Genomic DNA, 23,908 nt, shown 5'->3' on the forward strand with positions numbered 1-23,908 from the left:
TAAGGCAGAAATATGAAGCAGACTTCATTACTCTTAGATCTGCCTACAACAAGTGTTTTTTTTTAATATTTTATTTTCTATTCTGTTTGTTTCAGCTTCTCTTGGACTCCAATTTTGTCTTTTTGTTTGTTAGCGCAAAGTTTTATCACATCAGGGGGTTAGACAGATATATCGCTTTTTAATCTCTTTGATACAAAGCTGGTTCCCTTTTTTCTTGACCTTCCTAACCAGCCCCCAAAAAAAAAGAAAAAAAAGAAAAAACCTGCTGCTTTAAGTGATTAACTCGTTTTAACGGGTTTAATCAGGATGCCCCTCAGCTGGGAGTTCACATCCCAACACTTCAAAGCTTATACGGGTCAAACTCAACACACCAGTAGCACCACTCCATCTGTACTGGGCATGGTGTCCTCACATGGCCTACTTAAAGCTGCCACAGCTGTTGCCCTGTAAATGAACCCGGAGCATTTTCACCTTTAAAGGCTTTTTACTCCCTTTCTCCCACTGGATCCACATCATATATTAAAGCTCCGGTTCACAACTCAGCCAGATTCCCTCCGTTTGTCTCCCTCCACCCCTTCCCATCACTCCCTCTTTCTACTCTTTCTTCTAACACCATATTGATCTCTCAATCCCCCCCTTCCACGTCTTCGCCTCCGATCACAATCTTTACTCATCCTTGTCCACACCTCTCCCCCTCCCCCCCTCCCCTCGTCCTTTGTACAGTGGAGACGGGGCCCTCGGTGCCGGCCGCCCCTCTGCTGCAGCTGGAGAAGTGCTGCACAAGGAACAACAGCGCCACCCTGGCCTGGAGAGTAACTGCGCCCCAAGGCAGCCCCATCGAGGGCTACATCCTGGAGCTGGATGACGGCAACGGAGGCCAGTACAGGGTCGGTACAAACACACACACACACACACACACACACACACACACACACACACACACACACACACACACACACACACACACACACACACACACACACACACACACACACAGTCGTTGTGAGGGCACTCGTTGATGTAATGCTTTCCCTAGCCCCTTACCCTAACCTTAACCATCCGAAACAAATGCCTAACCTTAACCATCACTCTTAACCCAATTTAAAGGGATATTTCAACATTTTAGCAAATTGGCCCATTGGCATAATCCCTATAGTTTTAGCAGTAGGTTTGTTACCTTCAATTGTCGATGCAAGCTATTTTTAGAACGGCGGAGCAGAGCCGTGAGCTGCTCAGAGCTACGCTACGGAGGCTAATGGGATTTCTTGGTTTCCCTCATCAAACTCATCAAATACACAATCTAACAACTCCAAAACGCTCTGGTGGACAAGTTGTGACCTGCACATTCACCACGCGATGAGGTAATAACAGAACATTACCAGACAGAGTTGTTGTAGAGGTAAATGCAGAGACTGCTTGCTGAAAACTGCCTCCAACAGGAACAAACATCAAGGGTTTTGCATGAATTTCCCTCTAAAACAACTCTGTCTTGTAATGTTCCGTTATTATTTTATAGCGTGGTGAATGTGCAGGTCACAACTTGTCCACCACAGCGTTTTGGAGTTGTTAGATTGTGTATTTGATGAGTTTGATGAGGGAAACCAAGAAATCCCATGAGCCTCCGTAGCGTAGCTCTGAGCAGCTCACGGCTCTGCTCCGCCGTTCTAAAAATAGCTTGCAACCGACAACTAAAGGTAACGAACCTACTGCTATGACTATAGGGATTATGGCAATGGGTCAATTTTCCTCACATGTATAGCTGTACAAGTACACACACACACACACACACACACACACACACACACACAGGCTCGGAACACACACTCTGTGTAAAGGTATGCAGCCTCTTTTAAATGTTATTATGAATAATCTATATGCTGCTCAGCTCAGCCAGATGGTTGTATATGTGTGTGTGTGTGTGTGTGTGTGTGTAGTTGAGTGTTAATGTCATCATTTAAAATGTGTTAGTGCTTGACCTACAAATAACTTGACAATGTGTTCAGATAATGAGATGCATGTATGATGAGTTTAACCAGCGGGTGTATAGAATATGTATGTGCACGCACTTCACTTGCATATGTAATGATGCTCAAGTATGTGTGTGTGTGTGTGTGTGTATGTGTGTGTGTGTCCTATACACTCAGGAGGTGTATGTTGGGAAGGAGACGGTGTGTACGGTGGACGGCCTGCATTTTAACAGCGCCTACAACGCCAGGGTGAAAGCTTACAACGCCATCGGTGTGGGTCCGTACAGCAAGACGGTCGTTCTCAAGACCTCTGATGGTAGGCTGTGTGTGTGTCTATGTGTGTGTTTGTGTGTGTGTGTGTGTGTGTGTGTCCCAGCTTGCCAATTTGGCATTGAGCAGCTTGAACATAAAAGGCCTCTGTCTCTGGCTTTGTCTCTGTTTTGTTTGTTTTTGTTGTTTCTGCACGGTGTTTGTGTTGATCTCTGTGAAACAGGCCTCATCATGTAATTTAATTTGATCTGTGTGACAACGACCAAGGAGAGGAAGACGGGACGGAGCTTTTTAAGGTGAAGGAAAGAGAATAAATAGAGAGATAGTGCTTTATAGTCTGGGAGAGAAACAAGGAGGAGGGTGGAAAGGAAAGGAATGGTGGACAGAAAGCAAAAAGGAAGGAAGGAAACAGAAAGGAAAGGAATGGTGGGCAGAAAGCAAATAGGGAGGAAAGGAAGGAAGGAAAAGGAAAGGAATGGTGGGCAGAAAGCAAAAGGGAAGGAAATTGAAAGGAAATTAACGGTGGACAGAAAGCAAATAGGGAGGAAAGGAAGGAAGGAAAAGGAAAGGAAAGGAATGGTGGGCAGAAAGCAAAAAGGAAGGAAAAGGAATGGTGGGCAGAACGCAAATAGGGAAGAAAGGAAGGAAGGAAAAGGAAAGGAAAGGAATGGTGGACAGAAAGCAAAAAGGAAGGAAAGGAAGGAAGGAAAAGGAAAGGAAAGGAATGGTTGGCAGAAGGCAAATATAGGGAGGAAAGGAAGGAAGGAAAAGGAAAGGAAAGGAAATGAATGGTGGACAGAAAGCAGAAAGGAAGGAAGGAAAAGGAAAGGAAAGGAATGGTGGACAGAAAGCAAAAAGGAAGGAAGGAAACAGAAAGGAAAGGAATGGTGGACAGAAAGCAAAAAGAAAGGAAAGGGAAAGGAAAGGAATGGTGGACAGAAAGCAAACAGGGGGGAAAGGAAGGAAGGAAAAGGAAAGGAAAGGAATGGTGGACAGAAAGCAGAAAGGAAGGAAGGAAAAGGAAAGGAAAGGAATGGTGGACAGAAAGCAAAAAGAAAGGAAAGGGAAGGGAAAGGAATGGTGGACAGAAAGCAAAAAGAAAGGAAAGGGAAGGGAAAGGAATGGTGGACAAAAACCAAATAGGAAGGAAAAGGCAAGGAAAGGAGGGATAGAAAAGGGATAGAGCAGCATAGATATACACTGAAGGAATGGAATTTGAGAAAAGGAAAGGAGATAAAAGAGATGAGGAAGGACAGGAAGGCTGAGGAGAGGAAAGGACAGGAAAGAAAGGAGATGGAGAAAAGGAGGAAGGAGAGGAAGTAAAATCAAGGGGAGGGATGGGCAGAGAAGGAAAAAATAAAAGAGAGGAAAGAAAGAGAGATGGGTAGCAGAAAAGAGGAAAAGGACAGGAAAGAAAAGAAAAGGAAGAGTAATCCTGCACAGCCACAGCGGGACAGGGATGGAGAGTTACCCCAAACACACACACAGACACACACACACACACACACACACACACACACACACACACACACACACACACACACACACACACACACACTGTGCCAGCCAGTGAAACAATGGGCATTAGAGTCTGTTCTCTGACTGATAACCGTTCATCCCCTCTCGTCCTCTTTTTATTTCACACTGTCATCTCTCCTCCTGCCCACTCTCTCGCCCATCCTCCTCCTCCTCTGTCCTCTCTCTTTCCTCGACAGATACACACACACACATACACACACACACACACACACACACACACACACACACACACACACACACACACACACACACACACACACAGAGGAAACTGTGCTTGTCGAGCCGATAGAGTCAAAGAGCAACAAAGGGCTGGAAAACAAACTTTGATGTACAATTTTAAAAATGGACATTTTCAGTATTAATGTGTATAGTGTGTGTGTGTAAATTTTTACCCTTTTTACCCTGAGCTAAACTCATTCCCACGCTCACGGCCCGAGGCTTTACATTGTATAAAATTATGGAAATAAAATCATTAAATCATGGATTTCCATCCTCAAGTCTGTGTGGAAGGAAGCAACTGTTAATACTTGTATTATCCAGTGTGTGTTTATGTGTGTGTGTGTGTGTGTGCGCACTACCAAGTCTATTTGCTGCTGACAGAAGATAAAGATTCATCTAAAACACCAGCTTTATTGATAAAAACAAAACAATTTAGTCCCAGACAAACAAACATCAGCGCGTGTTTGTCGTTTCCTTTCAATTTCCTTCGTCGTGTCTGGACTGAACAGCAGTGAATCACTCAGAGAGGCTTTCTGTCTCTTTCTTTTCTGTCACTGCACAATAAGTTATGAATAAAACATATTTTTTTTAAAACAGGAAAATGTTTGTCTGATGTAAATGAGTTTATTTTAGCTGAATTTTATTTCTCACATCGGCAGCAAGATGTGTGCAGACTACGTGCGTCCTCCTGGCGTCTTTTAACCGCTCTGTCTAAAAACAACGATCGTTAATGATGCAGCATCGTGACTGACGTGTTGTTTTGTGTCGACAGTGGCCTGGTTCACCTTCGACCACACCACGGCTCATCGGGACATCGTCCTGACCAATGAAAACCAGACGGTCAGCTGCAACAGCTACGACGACCGCGTGGTGCTGGGAACTGCTGCTTTCTCCAAGGTCAACACACTGCTCAGTTTTTTTTAAACCTGTATCAGATTTATGTTCGTCCGTGCTGATTTTGTTTGTTTCCTGTTTGAATATTTCAGGGCATCCACTACTGGGAGGTCCGCATCGATCGCTATGACAACCACCCGGACCCTGCGTTCGGCGTGGCGAGGATCAACACCATGAAGGACATGATGCTGGGGAAGGACGACAAGGCGTGGGCCATGTATGTGGACAACAACCGCTCCTGGTTCATGCACAACAACTCCCACACCAACAGGTAGGTGGACACGGATTTAAAAACAAAAAAATAATTTCATTATTTCCCCCTTTTTCCACTTTAAAATCTTCGCTTGTCAAAGTCAAATCACCTTTTATTGCTTAAAGGGATAGTTCAACATTTTGACAAATTGTTCGTTACCTTTAATTGTCGGTCCAAGCTATTTTTAGAACGGCGGAGCAGAGCCGTGAGCTGCTCAGAGCTACGCTACGGAGGCTAATGGGATTTCTTAGTTTCCCTCATCAAACTCATCAAATACACAATCCAACAACTCCAAAACGCTCAGGGGCCTCATTTATCATTGTGGATACACGCTTTTTTACACGCTCTTTCCCCCATTTTGTGCGTACGCACTTTTCTCCGCCTAATTTGGGATCTATCAAACCAAAACTTGTCGGGAGTAAGAGCAAAAATTTACGACCAGTCCGACCATGGCGTACCGGCATTTACACGCTTTTTGAAGAACAAGAGGAATTGGCGACACCGCTGCAGAGTCAGAGAACTGCAGTATGCGAGGGAGAGAGGAGCGCGGACACTGTTTGAAGTAGCAAGTGGTGGTGATGATGACCACCCCCCCCCCCCCCAACACCACCACCACCACCACCGCACACGTGTTGACGTCGGCACTTTACATGAAAAGCACAGCGACTCAGATTTTTCCCCTGTGCATTTACACTAGTTTGCTCCTAAATACTGGCTTTATAAAACGAATTTCGTTTTCTTTTGATATCATATTGATATTTTTCCCCTGCATGTAGGCTACAACTCTTCCACAACCAGTCTGTCCAGTCTGGAAAATAATTTCTGCGACGTGCGTGTGTTACGTAGCCAGACTGGACACACACAAGCAAGCAGCAAGCACAATAATGTCGGCGCAAATCAAAGCAAATGAGAAAACATGATCGATATTTTTTGTGTGAATAATATTTATTGTATTTAACAAAACTGGGTGCTGCCCAACATCATTTTAGGAAAAGTCACAGACTGGTGGACTTCAATGTTTTTTAATATATAGCTATGCACAAATGAAAATCAAAGTCTTCCAGTGAACGGAAGTTGGGGGTTAGTGGAAAGGGGTGCAAAGTACTGACTGGCAGTGGAAACCCTGCTTTAAATTATTATGACATAATCTAAAATAAGGGGCAGAATAAATATGATTCTTCTTCTTTCTGTTCTGTTTCATTTAGATTTGGGAGTTTTTTGTTTTTATTGTAGCCTTTCAATGCAAGATGATGTTTCTGACTGATATTGCCGTGTTACCGTGTATCTCGCTTTCAGAGAAATTCCGCTTCTTTCTCCGCTCTCTGTCTGTCTGTTGTCTTCACCGTCTTCCACTGACGTCATTCCACACGTTTCCAGAGTGCACATGGCTACTTAATATGCACGTAACTGATTTGCATTGACCACATATGGTTGCGTGGGGCCGTTTAGGGGGCTGGGTATGAGGCGTGTTCTCATCCACGCTTTTCTCAGGTCCGGTGTGATCTATCAAGGGAAATACCGTGCAGCCGTGTGTACGCGGAGTTTGATAGATCTGAAAAGAGTGTATATTTTTTGGTCGTACGCACATTTTGCCTTTCCGTCGTACTGAAAATTTAAGAGGACTTTTACACGCTCTTTGATAAATGAGGCCCCTGGTGGACAAGTTGTGACCTGCACATTCACCACGCTATGAGATAATAGAACACTGTTTTAGAGGCAAATTCATTTTAGAGGCAAGTTCATGCAAAACTGCTGACAGCCTCTGTAGCGTAGCTCTGAGCAGCTCGCCGCTCTGCTCCGCCGTTCTAAAAATAGCTTGCACCGACAATTATAGATAATGAACCTACACCTAAAACTGTAGGGATTATGGCAATGGACCAATTTGCCAAAATGTTGAACTATCCCTTTAAATATAGGACAGCATAATCTGCAGGTACATGTGTCTGGGTTTGCGCATCATGATGAGGAAGATCATGTGAAGCAGCTGAAAGCTCCAGCTGCTGAGGCCGCGTTCAGACCGGCTGCATTAACATGCAGCTCCACATGCGATTTGGATCTCGCTCCCTCCGCTTTATATGCAAATAACAACATATGCACCGCTGTTTTTAGCCAATCTGACTTTGACAGACGAGTCTGCTGTCTTTGTGTTGGTGAGAGACAAAGACAGACAGAGACTGAAACAGAGCAGGGTAAGGAGATGTTGAGTCGATCAATGCACCACCTCAGCTCTGTAATATAATAAGATTTACAAATAGCAAAATATTTCAGTCCATGATGAAACTGCAGTTGGACTAATGTAATGTATTTGGATGCATCAGTTGAGTACCTGGCTCTAAAAGAAGCTAAAAACTGTTTTATTCTCCTCTGCCTGCATCCTGTATTTAATCAATAGATCAATAGATGGATAAAAACTTAACTGATCCTGAGGGAAATTCATGTGTTCAATAGCAGACACATCCAACAGCCCCCACATCACATTTAAAACCCTACAAAACTCAGATTAAATTAGACCTTTGCCAAAAAAAGAGACAATAACTTAATGGAATTAAAGTGTCCTAGTACAAGCAAAAAAGCTGCTCAGGTGAAGGACAGATGTGCAATTGAATGTTTAAAATGCAAAAATGATCGTGTGTATTGTTGAGGTATTATTTTTTTTATTCTGTCCTCTTCTTGTTGCTTCTTACTGATTTTTTCATCCTCCTGTTATTCTGACTGACCTCTGTGCAGGATCATGTGCTGTAACAAATGAATCTGCTTTTGCCTGAGGAGTGAGACGTGTGTTCACACCTGAACTCAGAGCTGTTCATGTGTGATCACATCACCTCAGAGTCAGACCGGATTTTAACACCAGCTAGGTCTGAACAGAGCCTGAACACGCTCGGTGCTTTTCCAAATAACTGTTAACAGACTGAATAATAAATAGATATTTTTTTCTGGAACTCACTCCCTAAACCCATCCGTATCTGCACACACCTCCCAACATTCAAGACCATGCTCAAAACACATCTTTTTAATTTAGCTTTTAATATAGTTAATATTTGTGTGTTTTATACTGTTTTTTGTGTGTTATACTGTTTTATTGCTGTTTTTTAATTGAATTTCCACTCTGACTTTGCTCTATTTTATGATTTTTAAAGTGTAAAGTGTCTTTGAGCATCTGTAAAAGCGCTTACAAATAAAATGTATTATAATTATTATAACTAATATTTTACATACTAATAATTAGGATGTTGTTTGAGTTGTAAAAAAGAAAACTAAATGGACTATTCTGGTGTAGTCTGGGGCCGCTGACTCGCTGTTTTGGTAGGAAACAGAACCAGGGCGAGAGACACAGGTCTTTCCGTCAAAATAAAAGCACCAAGCTAATAAAATGCGGTGAAACTCTTTAATTTAAGGAATATAATTTACAAGAAAGTCCCCGAGCCATTAAGTTAACATTTTGCTTTTATTGTATTGCAAGTTAATGTCTATTTTATAAGTTTTATGTTGGTGAACACTTTTATTTTGGTGAATTTGGTGATTTGGCTAATTCTGGTGGAGCCCTGCTTCATTAATAACTTAAAATACCATAACTTGATTCAGTTTTGTTTGTAAAACACCAGTTGATAAAATGAATGATCTCCAGGCTCTTCATATGGTGAGACCAAGTGTTCCTGACTTTATTCTGGAGAAACCATTAGAGCAGTCAGTTCTCTCCGTCTTAGTGAAGGAGTGAAGGTTTATTATAAAGTGAGAAACTGACAATCTTTTATTAATGTGCTGCTTCACTTTATAACACGTCTGTCTGCAGCTTTAAATCACAAGTCAAGAGTTCATCACCTCGGCAGCAGTTTGATGTGTTATTGAACAGACGGTTCCACATGTAAACGTGTGTCTCATCATCGTCTCCCGAGCTCCGAGCCGCCAGCCAGCGCTTCACGTTACAACACCGACAGCAGGAGAGACAGTCAGAGACTTTTTGTCTTCTTCCGCTCGTCCTCACGTCTCCTCCTGCATCCAATCTCACACATCTAAAGAGGAGGGAGCGTGCACGGGGAAAAAAAAACACACGAGCACACTTACACATAATATAATGATATATACACAGGATGACAGAGGGAGCCCTCGGGGGGGAAGAGGGGAGGAGGGGAGGGGGGGTTTGTACAATACCAACTAACAAACACACCAGGGAGCAGCAGGAGACGACTGCAGGCTGCAGGAGACATCAAAACATCTGTGTGCACCATCTCTCTCCCAGTGTCACGAGGAAACGATCAAACTCTCATTAAACATTTATTTACACCAAAACGTCTTTTCTTCACAAGAACAGAGTCGACTCTTCACAGGAAGATGTAAAAACCCACCGACTCTCCCTCTCCTCCTCTTTCTCTCTCTACCTCCGTCCATCCGAGCGACTACAACACTTATCCGCTCTGCCGTGTTGCTTTCACGCCATTAATCATCTCACGTCTGTGTTTCATATTGTTATTTACCTCGTATTGATTCCTACGTCTCTCCCTCTCTCTCTCTCTGTCGGCTCAGGCCTCAGGCAGCTGCTGCTTCTTGTGTTGGTGCACGCCGCTCGTGCACGTTTTCTATGAACAGAAGAGAAGAAACGGTTTCACATCTGATCTGGTTGTGTTTTAGACTTCAAAAACAACCTGTGCTTGTTTTCTCTTTGCCATATAGACTTGAGCGCACCGATACAGTTCTAGATGAGCCTGTACTAACTAATTACATAATAATCTAAATCATCGAAGGCAGGATTTCTTCTTCTTTTGAGCACAGAAAAGAACAATCTTATAAGAGATCTCTGGAGGATAGGTTGGCCTACTTTGTGTTTATGTAAGGCATAAAAAAAACCCCGACACAGTAGATGGCACGATCCGTTACAGTCAAGGAACAAACCACCAAAATACTGAATGTACTCAAATTAAAAGATCAGCTGTTGTGCTTTTACACACACGCAACTCATTTGAACCTTTTGCCTTTGTGTTTTAAATGTCATGAAGATGTACAGTAGCTCCTGAGGCGCACACACACACACTCACACACGACGCAGGTGTTTGTTTGCAAATGAATGTGACACACTGGTGAGGTTTAGCTCAGAGCTCGGAGATGGAACAACAACAACAAACAAGTGACAGATGCTAATTTCACTAATTTAGAAAAAGGCATCGTACATGGATCCAGTGTCATCTTGTTTTAAACAGAGCTGGAAATGGAAATGATGAAATAATGACAGATGTCTGTAACGTTTGGTTTCAGTCCGTCAGGTGTCAGTCTGCTCGTTTTCTATTTTTTTGTGTTAATAAATAGGAAGATTATGCGTGTTTTTTTGCAGCTGCCACTGTGCAATTTCACTTTCCACTTGAATTTCTACTGTTTTTACACTATTGCACCGGCTTGCATTCATAAATCTTTATCTGTGTGTGTGTGTGTGTGCGCAGGGCAGAGGGCGGCATCACTAAGGCCTCCACTGTGGGCATCCTGCTGGATCTGATCAAACACACTCTGACCTTCTTCATCAACAAGGAGCAGCATGGGCCGACTGCCTTCGAGAACCTGGACGGGGTCTTTGTGCCTGCGGTCAGCCTCAACAGAAACGTACAGGTGTGTGTGTGTGTGTGTGTGTGTGTGTGTGCGTGTGTGTAACTTATGCAAAAGGTTTGGTTATTGCACCATCAAACATTTTGGACTCACTCTGTCAAATATTACAAGTCAAAATAATGTACAATTTAAAACAAAGGCCAGATAAATTGGAGGGAATATGGGGAAATCTGACTGAACATCTGAATTCAGTGGACATAGTTGATGAAGGGACATATTCAACTATCTATATTTTATTTGACTTTTCCTTTTATTAATTTATCTATATATTTTCACTATGTATCTTCAATTTGTTTTGTTTTTATTTATTTCTTATTATTTATTTTACCTATTTATGTTATGATATGATTTAGGGAAATGGGGGGAGGGAGTGGGAGGGGGGCTTGGATTGAAAAATATGTTCACAATGTGTTACTCAAATACAAAAAAAATTCAATAAACAGAATGTTCAAAAAAAAAAAAAAATTACAAGTCGAGCTCCAACAATGTATCGATTGATCCTTTGGCTTTTGACAGGAAATTAATCATCCTAAACTTTTGATAACGATCAATGAGTTGTTCGACTCATTAATCAAACAAAACACCAAAGCTTTGCCGCTTCTAAATACACACAGTCTCTCCTCTAATCTCTGTTTTTCCATCCTGATAAAGTGAATATTTGTTGGTTTCTGGCCCGTTGGTCAGACAGAAACAGGCCATTTGAAAACATCACATCATGGGGTCGACTTAACAATTACTCTGTTTACATAGAAAAACAAAAAGAAACAATCCAGACTGGCTGATGATGGTAAAAAACATCCACAGGGCTGACGATGTGCTGCTCTCTGCAGTTTGTTGTTAATGTTCTTCTGCCACTAACGACCTCCTACAGCTCCTGAATGAAGCATCAGCAGCGTGTTGTTGTTGTTGTTGTTGTTGTTGTAGTCGTTTCTAACACTTGAACTCGGATGTGGGAGTTTTTCGAGGAGCTCCTCAGGGTAGTAAACCATTAGCTGCTCAAGCTTTTTAAAAAATCTTTACAACCAGAGGCGAATCAGCTGGTGTGAAACATTAAATTCTCTCTTTTTTTTTCTTTTCTTAGCAGCATTTCAGTGACTTCAGGCAGAACTGTTGCACCGACGCTCGCTCAAGTCACATAATTACTTAACTCCGTCTTCGAAGCTTTGATACGACCAGTTTGGCACGAACTGCACAGAGCTGCAAAAAAAAATTACATTATTATCTTATATAAGAGACCACTGGTGCGTACATGTACCCTCCTAAAAAAAAAAAAAAAATTGTAGCACAGTCTCAATAAGTGCATAAAGTAGAGTTCCCTCAATCCATTTCTAATCCAAAACTCACAAACAGCTTTGAAAAAGATGCCCCAAATTCAGGCGATTATTGAGTGAGCTTTAAATCCATCATCCAGGCTGCCAAGTGGCTGCTGCCTGTTACCCAAACTCATTATCATGTGTGTGATCTCGAGTGTTTGTCGAGTGTGTTCCAGAAAAAGAAAAAAATCAAGTGGTCCGATGAGTTTTTTTTTGTCCCTTGTTGAGCTAGAATATCAAACACTCGGGCTCTCGTGCAGTGTGATCCCTCTGTGGTCGATGATCTCATGTGGTGTTTGTCTGTTTCAGGTGACCTTACTCACTGGCCTGGAGGTGCCAAAGAATATCAAACAGTAGGAGCTCCCTCTTCCTCTTCCTCCTCCTCCTCCTCCGAGCGTGCCCTGGATACAAACATACGATGTCAACTATCTGCAGCCTCAGTTTGTTCCCACGTGGACCTTGTTTCCCCTCCTCTTCCCCTCATCCTTCTCAAGGTGCCCTCTTATCTCGGATGAACCCCACCACCGCCGCCGCCGCCTCCTCCTCCTCCTCCTCCTCCTCCTCCTCCTCCGTGTGATCGTCTGGGTCGAAGGAATAAAATCTGAGTTATTATCTATCGGCTGCAAACGCTACGATTAAATCTCGTGGATGTCGCTCGCTACAGATGTGACTGGAGTTACTGTGGATTTCCATACTTACTTTTCCTCCACCTCCACCTGTGTGTGTTATTCCAGCTTTTACCATCCCAGTGATTTCATCAAGACGGGAAAAAAAACAGCCTGAAATTTCTGCACAAGGCCTGAAACTGAAACCGAACTCATCGACCGCCTCACTCCGACCAATATCAACGGTAAAGACTTCTTCACTGTGCAGTTCAACAACAAAAGAAAGGAGGATTGTTAAAGACACACATCATCAGAAATGTTACAATTCAGAAAAACCTACAGCAACACGGTGCTTTCAGGGAGTGGGTAAAAAAAAAGAAGAAAAAAAACGAGGGAGAAATGATTCCGCTCTTTGTCTCTCTCAGGTGTGCTTACAGCGTGCGAGCTCCAACTAGATGAAGAAAGCCTCTTGTAGGAGTTGTAGTGGCGCTGCTGCAGCTCGTTTTCGCTCATGAAATATTGAAAAGCTGAAACTTCAGCGCTCACTTTTATCCCCGCCGTGGCTCCTTCGCCGTTTTCTCCCTCCTTGGTTTGAGTTTAATGGAGAAATGATTTCTTTTCTGTGGGTTGAAGCCTGACAGACATTAGGAGAAAAAGAAAAAGAAAAAGTTCTCCTCTTGGTGAACTCTCTGTCGTTTGGTGCTGCTGTCGGTGGTGAGGTTTACTCACTCAGGTCGGGCTGGGAAAAGTTTGGGCGCTGCTTCATTTCATTACTGAGCAATGTGAAAGATCTACAGAGTCTAGGAGAAGTCATTTTAATTTTGAATTGATTTTGGCATATTTCAATTGGGACAAACTGTTTCGCAGCTTCAGCTACATCTCAACTGGGACAAGATGGATCAATTCCAGGAAGCAATTTCCAAGTTTTGCAATTGCTACATTATTTAAACGGGAGTGTGCCTATGTTCCCACAGCCCTATGTTCCCTCTGGACTCTCTCTACCTATCTGGACTCTATCTATCTGGCCTGTCTAGCCTCTACCTGGTCTTTTTACTAAACTTAACCAAATCCTTTCTTCATTGCCTAAACCCAACCAATGGTGGGACCAAAGGGCTGTGGGAACATAGGGCCTAATTTTCAGTGACACCAAAAGTTAGAAATGAGGGAACATAGGGCTGAGGGAACATAGGGCTGAGGGAACATAGGGCTGTGGGAACATAGGAATGACCCCATTTAAACATTAATATTAGCACTGAAGTAGCTACCAGTCTGACGGGAACATTATGAATTCAACATCAAACTTCTTCTACTGTTCTACTTTTTATTCTTTTACTTAACAAGAGTTGTGGAAAAGCAACACTATTATTTCTCTAACGTCTTCAGCTTGAATTAGCATGCTAACCAGCCAGCTAACCTTGTGGGGTTAATTTTCCGATACCGAGTCACTGTAGCCTCTGGTCCGGCCCTACAGAAGTAGCACTACTCAGACGATGTATTGTGAACTGTTGTATTGCAAACACAACAATAGCTGAAGACGGATGAGTTAACATCTGTTAATGCTAATTAACAGATGTTTAATTAACAGACGCTAGTGTTAGCGATGTAGCAATGACAAAACTTACAAATAGCTCATCTAAGGTGCTCAAGTGAATCCAATTGATAGTATGGTATGCATTTATTGTCTTCTATGCTGAAGGGTTGATATGTGTGTCTATTGCAAGGTTACCGGAGGCAACTATTTTTAACAAAACTAAGCTAACAAAAATACTGCTTCATATTTAGACTATCTGACAGACATGAAAGCAGTTTCACTCTTCTTATCTACCACTTGGCAAAAGTTGAGTGAGTGTAGGCCTACTTAAATCAAACTATTATTTGGACCATTACTGCAAAAATAAACAAAGAACACGTGAAGTGTCAAATAAGGCTGCATAAAAAACAAACCAAAAGAAGGAAAACATGAACTTGGAAGCTATATGAAATTCATAGTGAGTGAAATATTGAGCCTACAGACTTTCATGGCTTCAATAGAAACATTGTTGATTGTCTGTGCTGCACATTCCCCCAAATCGTGTCGCATATATTTTGAATTTAAAATCAAATTATGTTCACATCACATAATCACATTTGCAGATTGCAATTATTGTTCCACCACCCATGTTTAAGTGAGGTTAGAGGGTAAATATGCCCTGTAGCATTTAAAATTAAAAACTGGGGGATATGTTAATGTAATTGTGTGAATGTCAATGAAGCCTCTCCTGGTCTCTGTAGCCACACATAAGAGTTGTTATCATCTTGTGGGGATGAACGTCACACAAAAGCTGAAATGAAATGGAAATGAGCCAAATCTTACTTTTTCCCTTGTTTTTAACCGTCCTGTTGTCTTTCTGGGTCAAATTGACCCAATTTGTTCCCTTCCTCCATCCTTCCTTTCTCCCTTCCTTCTTTCCACAATCCTTCCTTCCTTCCTTCCCCTCGTCTTCACTTCTTCTTCCTTCCTCTTTTGATCCAATTGACCCTCCATCTTTCTTTCCTTCCCTTTCCCTTCCTTCTGTCCTCCCTTCTTCCTTCCTTGAACGAATCTGTTCCCTCCCTCCATCTTTCTGTCCTTCCTTTTTCCCTCCCTCCCTTCCTTCCTTTTTGACCCAATCAGTCCCCTCCCTCTATCTATCTTCCCTTCCTTTTTCCCTTCTTTCTTTCCTCCCATCTTTCCCTTTGTCCTTCCTTCCTTCCTTCCTTCTTTCCTTGGCCCAGGTGGACAACAGGAGGGTTAAAAGGCCAACAACAGTGACAAAAAAAACCCGCATTAGAGGTGGGTGATAAAAGTGTGGTCGTCTCATCATGGTAATTCTCCTCTGTGCTCATCTTTCAGTCTCTCTGTCTGTAGAGCTTCAGCCACCGTTTTAATCCGTCAAACTGAAAATGATCTTGAAGTCACATCAGGTAAAAAAAGCTACATTTGCTGCTACATTTCTCATCAGGGATTGGATACGGCAGCCTGTGAAAGCTTCGAAATTCAACCAAACCACTGTGACTAAGGATATTATTATAACACCTGTAAGCCCTCCCCTCCCCTCCCCTCCCACCTCCTCTGTATCTTATCTTTTATCTTAACGCAGCTGAGAATGGATGAGTTCATTTTCAAAATTTATGTTATTTAATCCTGGGTTTTATTACAATACTGAAATATTTCTTTTCCCTATGATAATATGAAAGTGTGTGTGTGTGTGTGTGAGAGAGAAAGAGGAGTCGTTAAGAGGTGTACAGTAGACAGACCTGAGATAACAAGTCAAGGGTTTTGTGTGTGTGTATGTGTGTGTGTGTGTGTTTGGGAATCCACAAAACTGTACATAGTGATAACGTGAGTCATGGCTACGACGTGTGGTATTATTACGCATGGATTATTAATTAAACGTCGAACAAGTTTACAAAAATATCTGAAGCTGTATTGTAAATAGTGTACTAACTGTACTATTATTGTCTTTGCAACGAGTGACGTTGAAGCCAACTGCTGTGACAGCTCGCCCTCTGCTGTTCAACGCTCGCAACAACAGGATCAATGTCATTTCCCTCATATTATTATTAATCCTGTTGGAGCTAAACTATATCAGCCAAGTGTGTTTTCATACCTTTAATGGCTGACTTTTTGTTTTATTTCTGTTTTTTTTCAATGTCAGCAAACATTTTGTCTTATAAGCTGAAAGTGTCAACTATCTCATAATATTCAAATATTTTTAATCAGGGACATTAAATAGCAGTCATTTAAAGTTTTTAAAAGTTTTTATGTTGATAAATTACTATGTTATTATTATATTTTACTTATCGCACCTTTACTCTGTAAAATTCTCAGTCCACAGTAAACTTTGACTATGCCATATGACTGAACAGAAATACAGTAGAGCAGTAAACTACAAAAAAAAGGTTATTTATTACAGGAATTAATGAGGTCTATTTTCAATACAACGCCTATTTTAAAATAATTTAGTTATTAGTAAAGCTCTAGAGTAGTTAAAACTAAGTAAATATCTGTACATTATACGTGTCGTTTTTCTTAACATTTGTGGTTTCTTCTATTTAATGAATGAAGTACTGAAGAATAATGATTGAGCCTTTTTCTGGGAGACGGGGGTTGGAGTTATATATTTATTTATGAATCAGAGCTGTTACCTAGAATGTGAAATTCATGACACTTACATCCTAAACTATCATTGCTATCATTTCAGTCTGCAGCAATTTCAAATTAAGTGGGAAATGTTATTTTAAAGGGTTGTGATCTGTTTTATTTTTATGGTTGCACTTGGATCCTCTCTGTTCTACTGAGCATTTAGCATCTTTTAACTCATTGTTTTGTTCTTTTTTAGACCTGAAACTTTACTGTTTTGTACAGCAGGAAAGCTCTAAACACAGTGAAATCTCCAGCACTAGACATGTATAGTTAAAACACTGGCTAGCTGCTGAAGAGCCAAGTGTTTCCCTCAGGACTTGGTGGAGACCAAAAAACAACACTTATGGTTTACTATATGTCTCCACTGGTCTGCTTGATGTATAAATCTGCAATATTATTGCCAAATAAACTTAAAAAGGTGATAATATGGCAGTGTTTTTTTCCATAGATTTGTCTCAGACTAAAAAAAAAGTAAAAATAAAATGTAAATCCAAATAAAAATCATTATATTTGCACTCCTAAGGTCTGCCACCTGTAATAACACCCACACACCACTGTGCTTGACTGCAGGGCAAGATACTGAATCACTGAATCACTTATTACATTTATCATCATTTCCATATGATGTGAATTAACAGCAGTGGTGTAAAAAAAAAAAAAAGAGCCAGTTTCTCCCGACCAAGAAAAAAAAAACCATTTCACTTTCTGCCAGCTGGGATTTTCTTCTGACATGTGCCAGACTGCCAGTTACCACCTAAGGGCTACATTTGCATCAATGTGTGAGGCTTTTTCTAGCTTTCTCAGCTCCACCATAGTTAGATAGCGGTAGATGGATCGACAGTCGGACCTCTGACCATCCTCCTCCCACCTCCCACACCAGAGGAGAAACCTGCCCCGAGGTTGACTCCGCTGTAACCGGGAATAGATTTTAGCCCCCGGAGCAAAGTGAGACGTCTATCGTGTCATCAGGGGAATTGTTTTTTTTTGTTTTTTTCCCCCTTCCCCTCCAGTATGAGTTGGAGTTACATGTCTGCGGGCTGCGTCAATGTCAAAATGGCACGTAGGAAATCTTGACCGGAGGGAATAAAAGCTTATACTAAGGCGCTTAGATTCACAGTGCTGCTGCTGCTGCTGCAGAGGAAGTCACAGTGTTTATCAGGTGGAACGGGGTTTAACCTTTTTCCCCCCTTTCCTTTCTAAAACTCACATCCAGACTAAAACCATATATTTGAAACAGTTCACTTGTAGTCACTCCTGTCTAGATGTATTGTACGGCATGTCCCTTTACACCCCCCCACACTTACCCACCCATGAATGTGACATATTTTACTAGTTTAACTTCAACATATGGTGCTGGGGATAAAGAGCATGGCACTGCTGTGATCAGCTATTTAACTTTAAAGGTAAAACAGTAGAGGAAAAAAAATCCATCTACTCTATAAAGTATGTAAATATATTGAGTTACATATTTATTTCCCTTTGTAAAGTGGCCTCTTCAATTAGTTCGGTAACATTTGAGTGGCTGCTGATTATATATATGTATACAATGTCTACGGTTGAAAAACACAAAGGTTATTGTTGATTGCCGGCTACAAAAATCTCTTCAAAAATAAAACTGGTTTGCAAACGGCTTGAAAAGTGTGATGTGCTGCAGATACGCTTCCTGTTTCCTCATTGTTACTTTTTTTCCCTTTTTTTTCAATAAAGTTTAAATATATAAATAAAACACAAGAAGCTACTTCATAGAAACGGTGTGAGAAGTTGTGACCTCACCCAGCCGCACACTGCCAGATCACAGGTCTTTGTTTTTCATCATCATCATCATCATCATCGCCTATCATCTATTAACGTTTATGTTTCTCTTTGACCAAAAGGAACGAGCAGGTTTCTGTTATAAAGACGTAACGTTTACATCTAGAACAAAAGCTCCGGAGCAGTCGTGTAAATAAAGATTTAATAAAAAAAGGGAAGAAATACGGCACTGGTGGTGAGACCATCCTGCTTCTTCTCCATGGTCCATTCAAAGTGTTTAAATGTGTGTTTCTTCATGGAAACTTCATGGAAAAGGACTTTACTTGTGTGTACACTGGTTTTTTAATATTTGTCCGACCCTCTTCCTCCTCCATACGTCCTGTTATGACCCCCCCCTCCACCCCACCCATCCACTCTCCTCCTGCCAATGTAAATGTTTTGTACGACTACATGGTTTGTATATGAGAAATGCATTGTACCTGCATAATTAAAAAAAAACAAAAAAAAAACTTTACAGTGTAAAACACCAGAAACGCAAATGTCTTTTTTTTTTCTTTCATCATTTATAAAACAAAATAAATTAATTGTGATGGAAAATGATTCAACAGAGTCTCATCATGTTTCATGTGTTTGCTGTTTCCTCAGAGGATTCGTCCATTGTGGAGATTGTTATGTTGGATGTTTCTGACTCAGCAGCTTCATCACCTGTAACATTGTCCAGTATTTCACATGCCAACTGGAAATCAGCCTCACAGGTCACAGCAGGATCAGCTCTCACTCATTTCTTCCTCCACAACCTTCTTGTCTGCAGTCACTCCTGCTCTGAGTGGATGATTCTCCCTCTGGATCTCGGATATTTCCCCAACATGGAGGTTTCAATCAGTCATCTACGGATACAACCACAAGAATCATTAATCAGTGAGCACATTCACATCCATTTAAAGGGATCAATTTTTTTGTGTCTTGCCTCACTCCCGAGTCCATGACCAGCAGATAGACACCATCCTTTCGACTGTGCGTGCAGTAACAAGGGAGATAGAGCTGTATCACCTGTAATTAGCTTAGCTCAAACACTGGAGTGTATAGGTAGTGTTAACCTGCCTGCTACCTGAGCCGAAATTTCATTTTAGCTCTAAACTCTGTAAATATATCACTTTATCAACATTTCAAACATTTTTAGGCGAGAAAGTAGCCGTTTAGATCAGCAGTGTGTCGTTAATTTGTCTAAATACCAGCTGTTTACAATTTTGTTCGGACGAATTCGGCGCTACTAAAGAGCTAAGAGCTAAGCTAATTACGGGCGATATGGGCTCTCCCTCATTACTGCACGCACAGTCGAAAGGATGGTGTCTATCTACTTGTCATGGACTCTGGAGTGAGGCAAGACACGAAAAAAAAAAATGTTGGCGTATCCCTTTAACGTCATTTTAAGCTGTCTACTACGGGTATTAGTTTCTCTGAGGATGTTTTTGTGAAAAGTCTGAGGACAAACCTTTCATTTGCGTCTGATTTTCCCTTTGATTGTCTGGATCTCCTTGGGGCTCAGGATCAGCAAGCCGTTCTTGAAGCGCCCGACTTGACCTGTGGGGGCTGAGCCAGAACCTGTGGACACCTTCTTCTGGTCCCTGGAGGGGGGGGCAGCAGCACAGAAAACATGAGGTTTAATCCACACTAGGGATGTCACAATTACTTGTTTTCACAATTAATCGTGGTATTAAACGCCATAATTAATTAATTGTAAAGATTCCTAAATACCGTCAAAAGATTATGTCAGAGCCATATCGGCAGATGAGCGCCAAAATAAAGGTAAATGCACAGATACTGGTCCATTTAACTAAAGTAACATTGAATTGGTAGGAATTTAAATGTTAGCCTGTCATTTGTATTTAAAAAAACAACAACAAAACAAAACAAAACAAAACAAAACAAAAAACGATTAAAATAAATGTAAACATCTGGTATTGATGACAATTTATGACCTGATTATTCCAAACGCTTCCCCTGGGGGGTTGATAATTGGTCATATATTAATAGATGCTTGAAATATTTTGTGTAAACAATTAGTAATGTAATTATATTTTGACTATATTTGATTTTACACATTCATAGTGTTGTGAAATTAATTAATGCATAATAATCATGATAATCGTAACACCGTGATTATTTCTCTGACAATAATCGTACCAAGAAAACCAAAAAAATTGTACCATCCCTAATCCACACCACAGAGAAGAGTCTTTAACATCTGTTCACTGGAAATATTTTAATCTTGGAGGAATGTTAGACAAAATACCAGGGCTGTGTTTTCTACACACAGATTAGATGAATTCTTGTGAAATGGGGTCTGTTCTGTACTTCAGAGATAGTTGTTTTCTATATTACAGAGCATTTCCAGATGCACAAAGTGTTTATGGTTCACTCACCTCTGATTCTTCTTCTTCTTTTTCTTCAGTTCCTACAGAGCGGGTAAATGTAGTCAGAAGCAGAATTTAACAATATATATCCTTAGATTTCCATTTTATCAATAACATTAAAATAGGATGAAATAATAGATCTTTCAACCTAACAAGCTAACTGTAACCAGTGTTTACTTCTCTGCAAAATGCATCTAAAACTATTTCATAAACTGGCAGTTTATATATCTATATGTAAAATCTAGTGGTGCAGGTCTTACCGGCTGAACCTCCTCCTTTGCTTTCTGCTTCTTCTCTTTGATCTGATCCTGTAGCATCTTGTAGTTAACGTAGCTCTTCTTGGGAGGCTGATTAGAGAGACAATAATTAAGTCAATGAATTCTTAATTTGAAAGCTTTGTGTTGTAGAAGGACTTGATGATGAGGATGTGTGCAGAGGTTTCCTCACCCTGGCTCCCAGCATGATCGCTCTGTCCTGCTCAAACACCCGCTGCTGCTCCTTCTTATAGCCGGTGATTCCAAACCGATGAACCTCCAGACGAGCCTGGCGTGAACGTAAACACAGATACAGTGTTAGACTTCATTGTGGGCTCAATGAAAGGTAAATATATTGATTGGTCGAATACAAAATAATGAACACATGAATCAAATGAAGCCATGAGAAGAATCAAAGAGCACAGACAACAAATATACAGTAGATGTTATTAAAACCGTCACCTTTTCGAGATTGAGTTCTTCCAGTTGGTCGGGTTGTGTCTTCTCTTTTATCCGAGGAGCCTTGGAGAGAGGACAGCACAGAGCCGAAGGCAACAAAGACGAGAGGAGAGGGAATGTGAAATGACTGGATGATGGTGACAAGAAGAACATAAACAGAGGAGGTCGACCAGGGGTCACGCAGCAGCAGCAGCAGCAGCAGCAGCAGCAGCAGCAGCAGCAGCAGCAGCAGCAGCAGCAGCAGCAGCGGTCGGTGGCGTGGAAGAGGTTTGGTTTCAAAATGTCAATTGACACATTTGTACAGATGACTTAACAATTTAATATATTTTTTTATTAAAGGGACAACGAGGAGTTTCTCCAGCGGCAGAACGAAAAATTCCGCAACAATAAAAAAGTCTCATATTAATGTGGATGAATCTACGCTACCCACACTTGTTAATGGGCCCATTTTCAATAAATATATCGTTTTGTCTCTATCGTTATTTTGTTATTATTAGTGGTGGCGGAAATGCTGGTCGAGCCGACCAGCGTTTCTTTACTTTCGGGTTCGTGGCGAGTCATGAGAATAACGCCGCCGAATCGCCGTTTATGGTCGGAACTACGACGGTAACTGAACCTCTTTGAACCTCTGACTTTAATTCTTGATGAATGAAAACATAAGTCCGTCTTGCGCTGGTCAAAGAATTTCACGGTGCGCGCGGAGGCTCATAAATGTAGTGTGAAAACGCTTTGCTTTTCCAAAACTCCTCGTTGTCCCTTTAAATGTGGGTAATGCACAACAAACCAACACTGGAAATAAAAGTTTTTGGATCTTAACTACTAGTGGATCCATTATATCATCAGTATAAATGTAACTTTGACATCATCATCTGTTCTTCTACAATTAAAACAAAAACACAGACTTACAGGTGTTTTGTCTGTGTCTGGTGTCTGCTTGGTCTTCAGTTTCTTTCTGGGGTCTTGAAACGTCACCACCTCCACCTGCTTCACCTGCCGGACACTTGGACCTGAGTAAAGACATGAGAAATTAAATCAATGAACAGAGAATATCAAAGGTTTCTAACACATGTTGGTGTTGTTGCTTGTTGTTGCTGTACCTGAACCAGTTTGCTCGGTCTGTGGCCGTTGCTGCTGGTGTTCAGGACCTGAAGATGTGGCTCTACAGTCGTCAGTGTCACGACAAACATCCTCGACCGCAACCCGCTCTTCCTCCTCCTCCTCTTCTTCACACAGTTTTCGTTTTTTCTTCTTCTGGGATTTGAGCTTCTTTTTGGATGCTGGTCCGTTCCCTGCACCATCAACAACAATGCATTAGTGAGAAATTAAACTTGGTCTAGGCTCACTATGATATTCAATCTACATCACAGCATTATTTGACTTCAAAGCATGAAAGTTGCATATCAACATCAGTATATATAATTTGATACACACAATCCAAGCAATCCAGTACAATGACTAACTAACGAAGTCTAACAACAGAACAATCCAACAATAAATCCTATTAAAGGTTTTAACAGGCATTAAAATTGAGCCTTTCCTATATTGCAGGCCCTGCAAATGGGAATTGACAACTGGGATTTTGTGATATTGTGGAAAATTATCACATGTGTGTTCACTTATACAGATCTTACTTTCTACTGTGTACATCTAAGCGATAATGGCTTTCTTTTTACGTTTTAAATGGACTAATTTTGACTGAAATATGTCTGTTCTCCCAGTGACTTGTTACCACCGTGGCTGTAATGAAAGATAGATGTTGAGAACTGGTCTCAGCCTGCTAGCGTTAAATGGGAAAGCTAACAGCTAGCTAGCTTGTGTTTTTTATTTTATTTTATTTAGAGACACGAGTTAAATGCTATAACGAAGACATAACTCATATCTATAAGAGTAACATCTTGTCAACTTTAATCACTGTAACACAGATCAGACAGAGGGGATGGTAGCTGGTGAAGAAGCTAACTACAGTAGCATAGCTAACTAAACACTAACACTCACCAAAGTCGTAAAACTGATCCAAAACCTTATCAAGAAACATAAAATCATCGTCTTCTTTCCCGTTTGCCTTTGAATTCATTTTGACTTTATAGTACAAGCAGAGTAACGAAAAAAGAAGCTGAATATCGCTGCTAACAGCCGCTCCCTGAGCTAGCACCCCGGCTCGCACCAATGACAACAAACACATGGAACTCTGTGGGAACGCGCGGCTTCGAGTTTG

General features: G+C 41.3%; 2 protein-coding genes across 3 annotated transcripts in view; one reads left to right on the plus strand and one right to left on the minus strand.

Moving 5' to 3' along the window:
* trim67 (tripartite motif containing 67) overlaps window positions 1-12,570 on the plus strand; it is a 63,407-nt gene extending 50,837 nt beyond the window's left edge. For both annotated transcript variants that reach the window (XM_085770343.1, XM_085770342.1), the window contains 6 exons: window positions 724-887; window positions 2,145-2,283; window positions 4,768-4,892; window positions 4,982-5,160; window positions 10,572-10,734; window positions 12,354-12,570. In XM_085770343.1, the coding sequence (XP_085626469.1) occupies window positions 724-887; window positions 2,145-2,283; window positions 4,768-4,892; window positions 4,982-5,160; window positions 10,572-10,734; window positions 12,354-12,401 (818 nt within the window). In that variant the 3' untranslated portion in view covers window positions 12,402-12,570. The remainder of the gene's footprint in view (window positions 1-723; window positions 888-2,144; window positions 2,284-4,767; window positions 4,893-4,981; window positions 5,161-10,571; window positions 10,735-12,353) is intronic.
* A 6,692-nt stretch (window positions 12,571-19,262) lies between these two features.
* fsaf1 (40S small subunit processome assembly factor 1) lies at window positions 19,263-23,906 on the minus strand. The gene is made up of 9 exons (XM_085770585.1): window positions 23,689-23,906; window positions 22,791-22,982; window positions 22,600-22,700; window positions 21,697-21,756; window positions 21,428-21,523; window positions 21,241-21,327; window positions 20,990-21,021; window positions 20,059-20,191; window positions 19,263-19,453 (listed from the first exon to the last, which is right to left on the minus strand). Exons 1-8 carry the CDS (start codon window positions 23,873-23,875, stop codon window positions 20,062-20,064), a joined length of 885 nt encoding a protein of 294 aa, XP_085626711.1. The 5' UTR covers window positions 23,876-23,906; the 3' UTR covers window positions 19,263-19,453; window positions 20,059-20,061.
* Window positions 23,907-23,908: the final 2 nt, after the last annotated feature.

The sequence above is a fragment of the Trachurus japonicus genome, chromosome 24, assembly GCF_045865225.1.
Source record: "Trachurus japonicus isolate A0001 chromosome 24, Traja_1.0".
Classification (NCBI taxonomy): Eukaryota; Metazoa; Chordata; class Actinopteri; order Carangiformes; family Carangidae; genus Trachurus; species Trachurus japonicus.

Coding starts and splice junctions, on each gene's coding strand:
- fsaf1 (XM_085770585.1), bottom strand. CDS start 23,875: ATGTGTTTGTTGTCATTGGTGCGAGCCGGGGTGCTAGCTCAGGGAGCG. Junction 21,022..21,240: donor CAAAGGAGGAGGTTCAGCCG/GTAAGACCTGCA, acceptor CCCGCTCTGTAG/GAACTGAAGAAAAAGAAGAA. Junction 20,192..20,989: donor AAGAAGAAGAAGAATCAGAG/GTGAGTGAACCA, acceptor CCCCCCCTCCAG/GGACCAGAAGAAGGTGTCCA.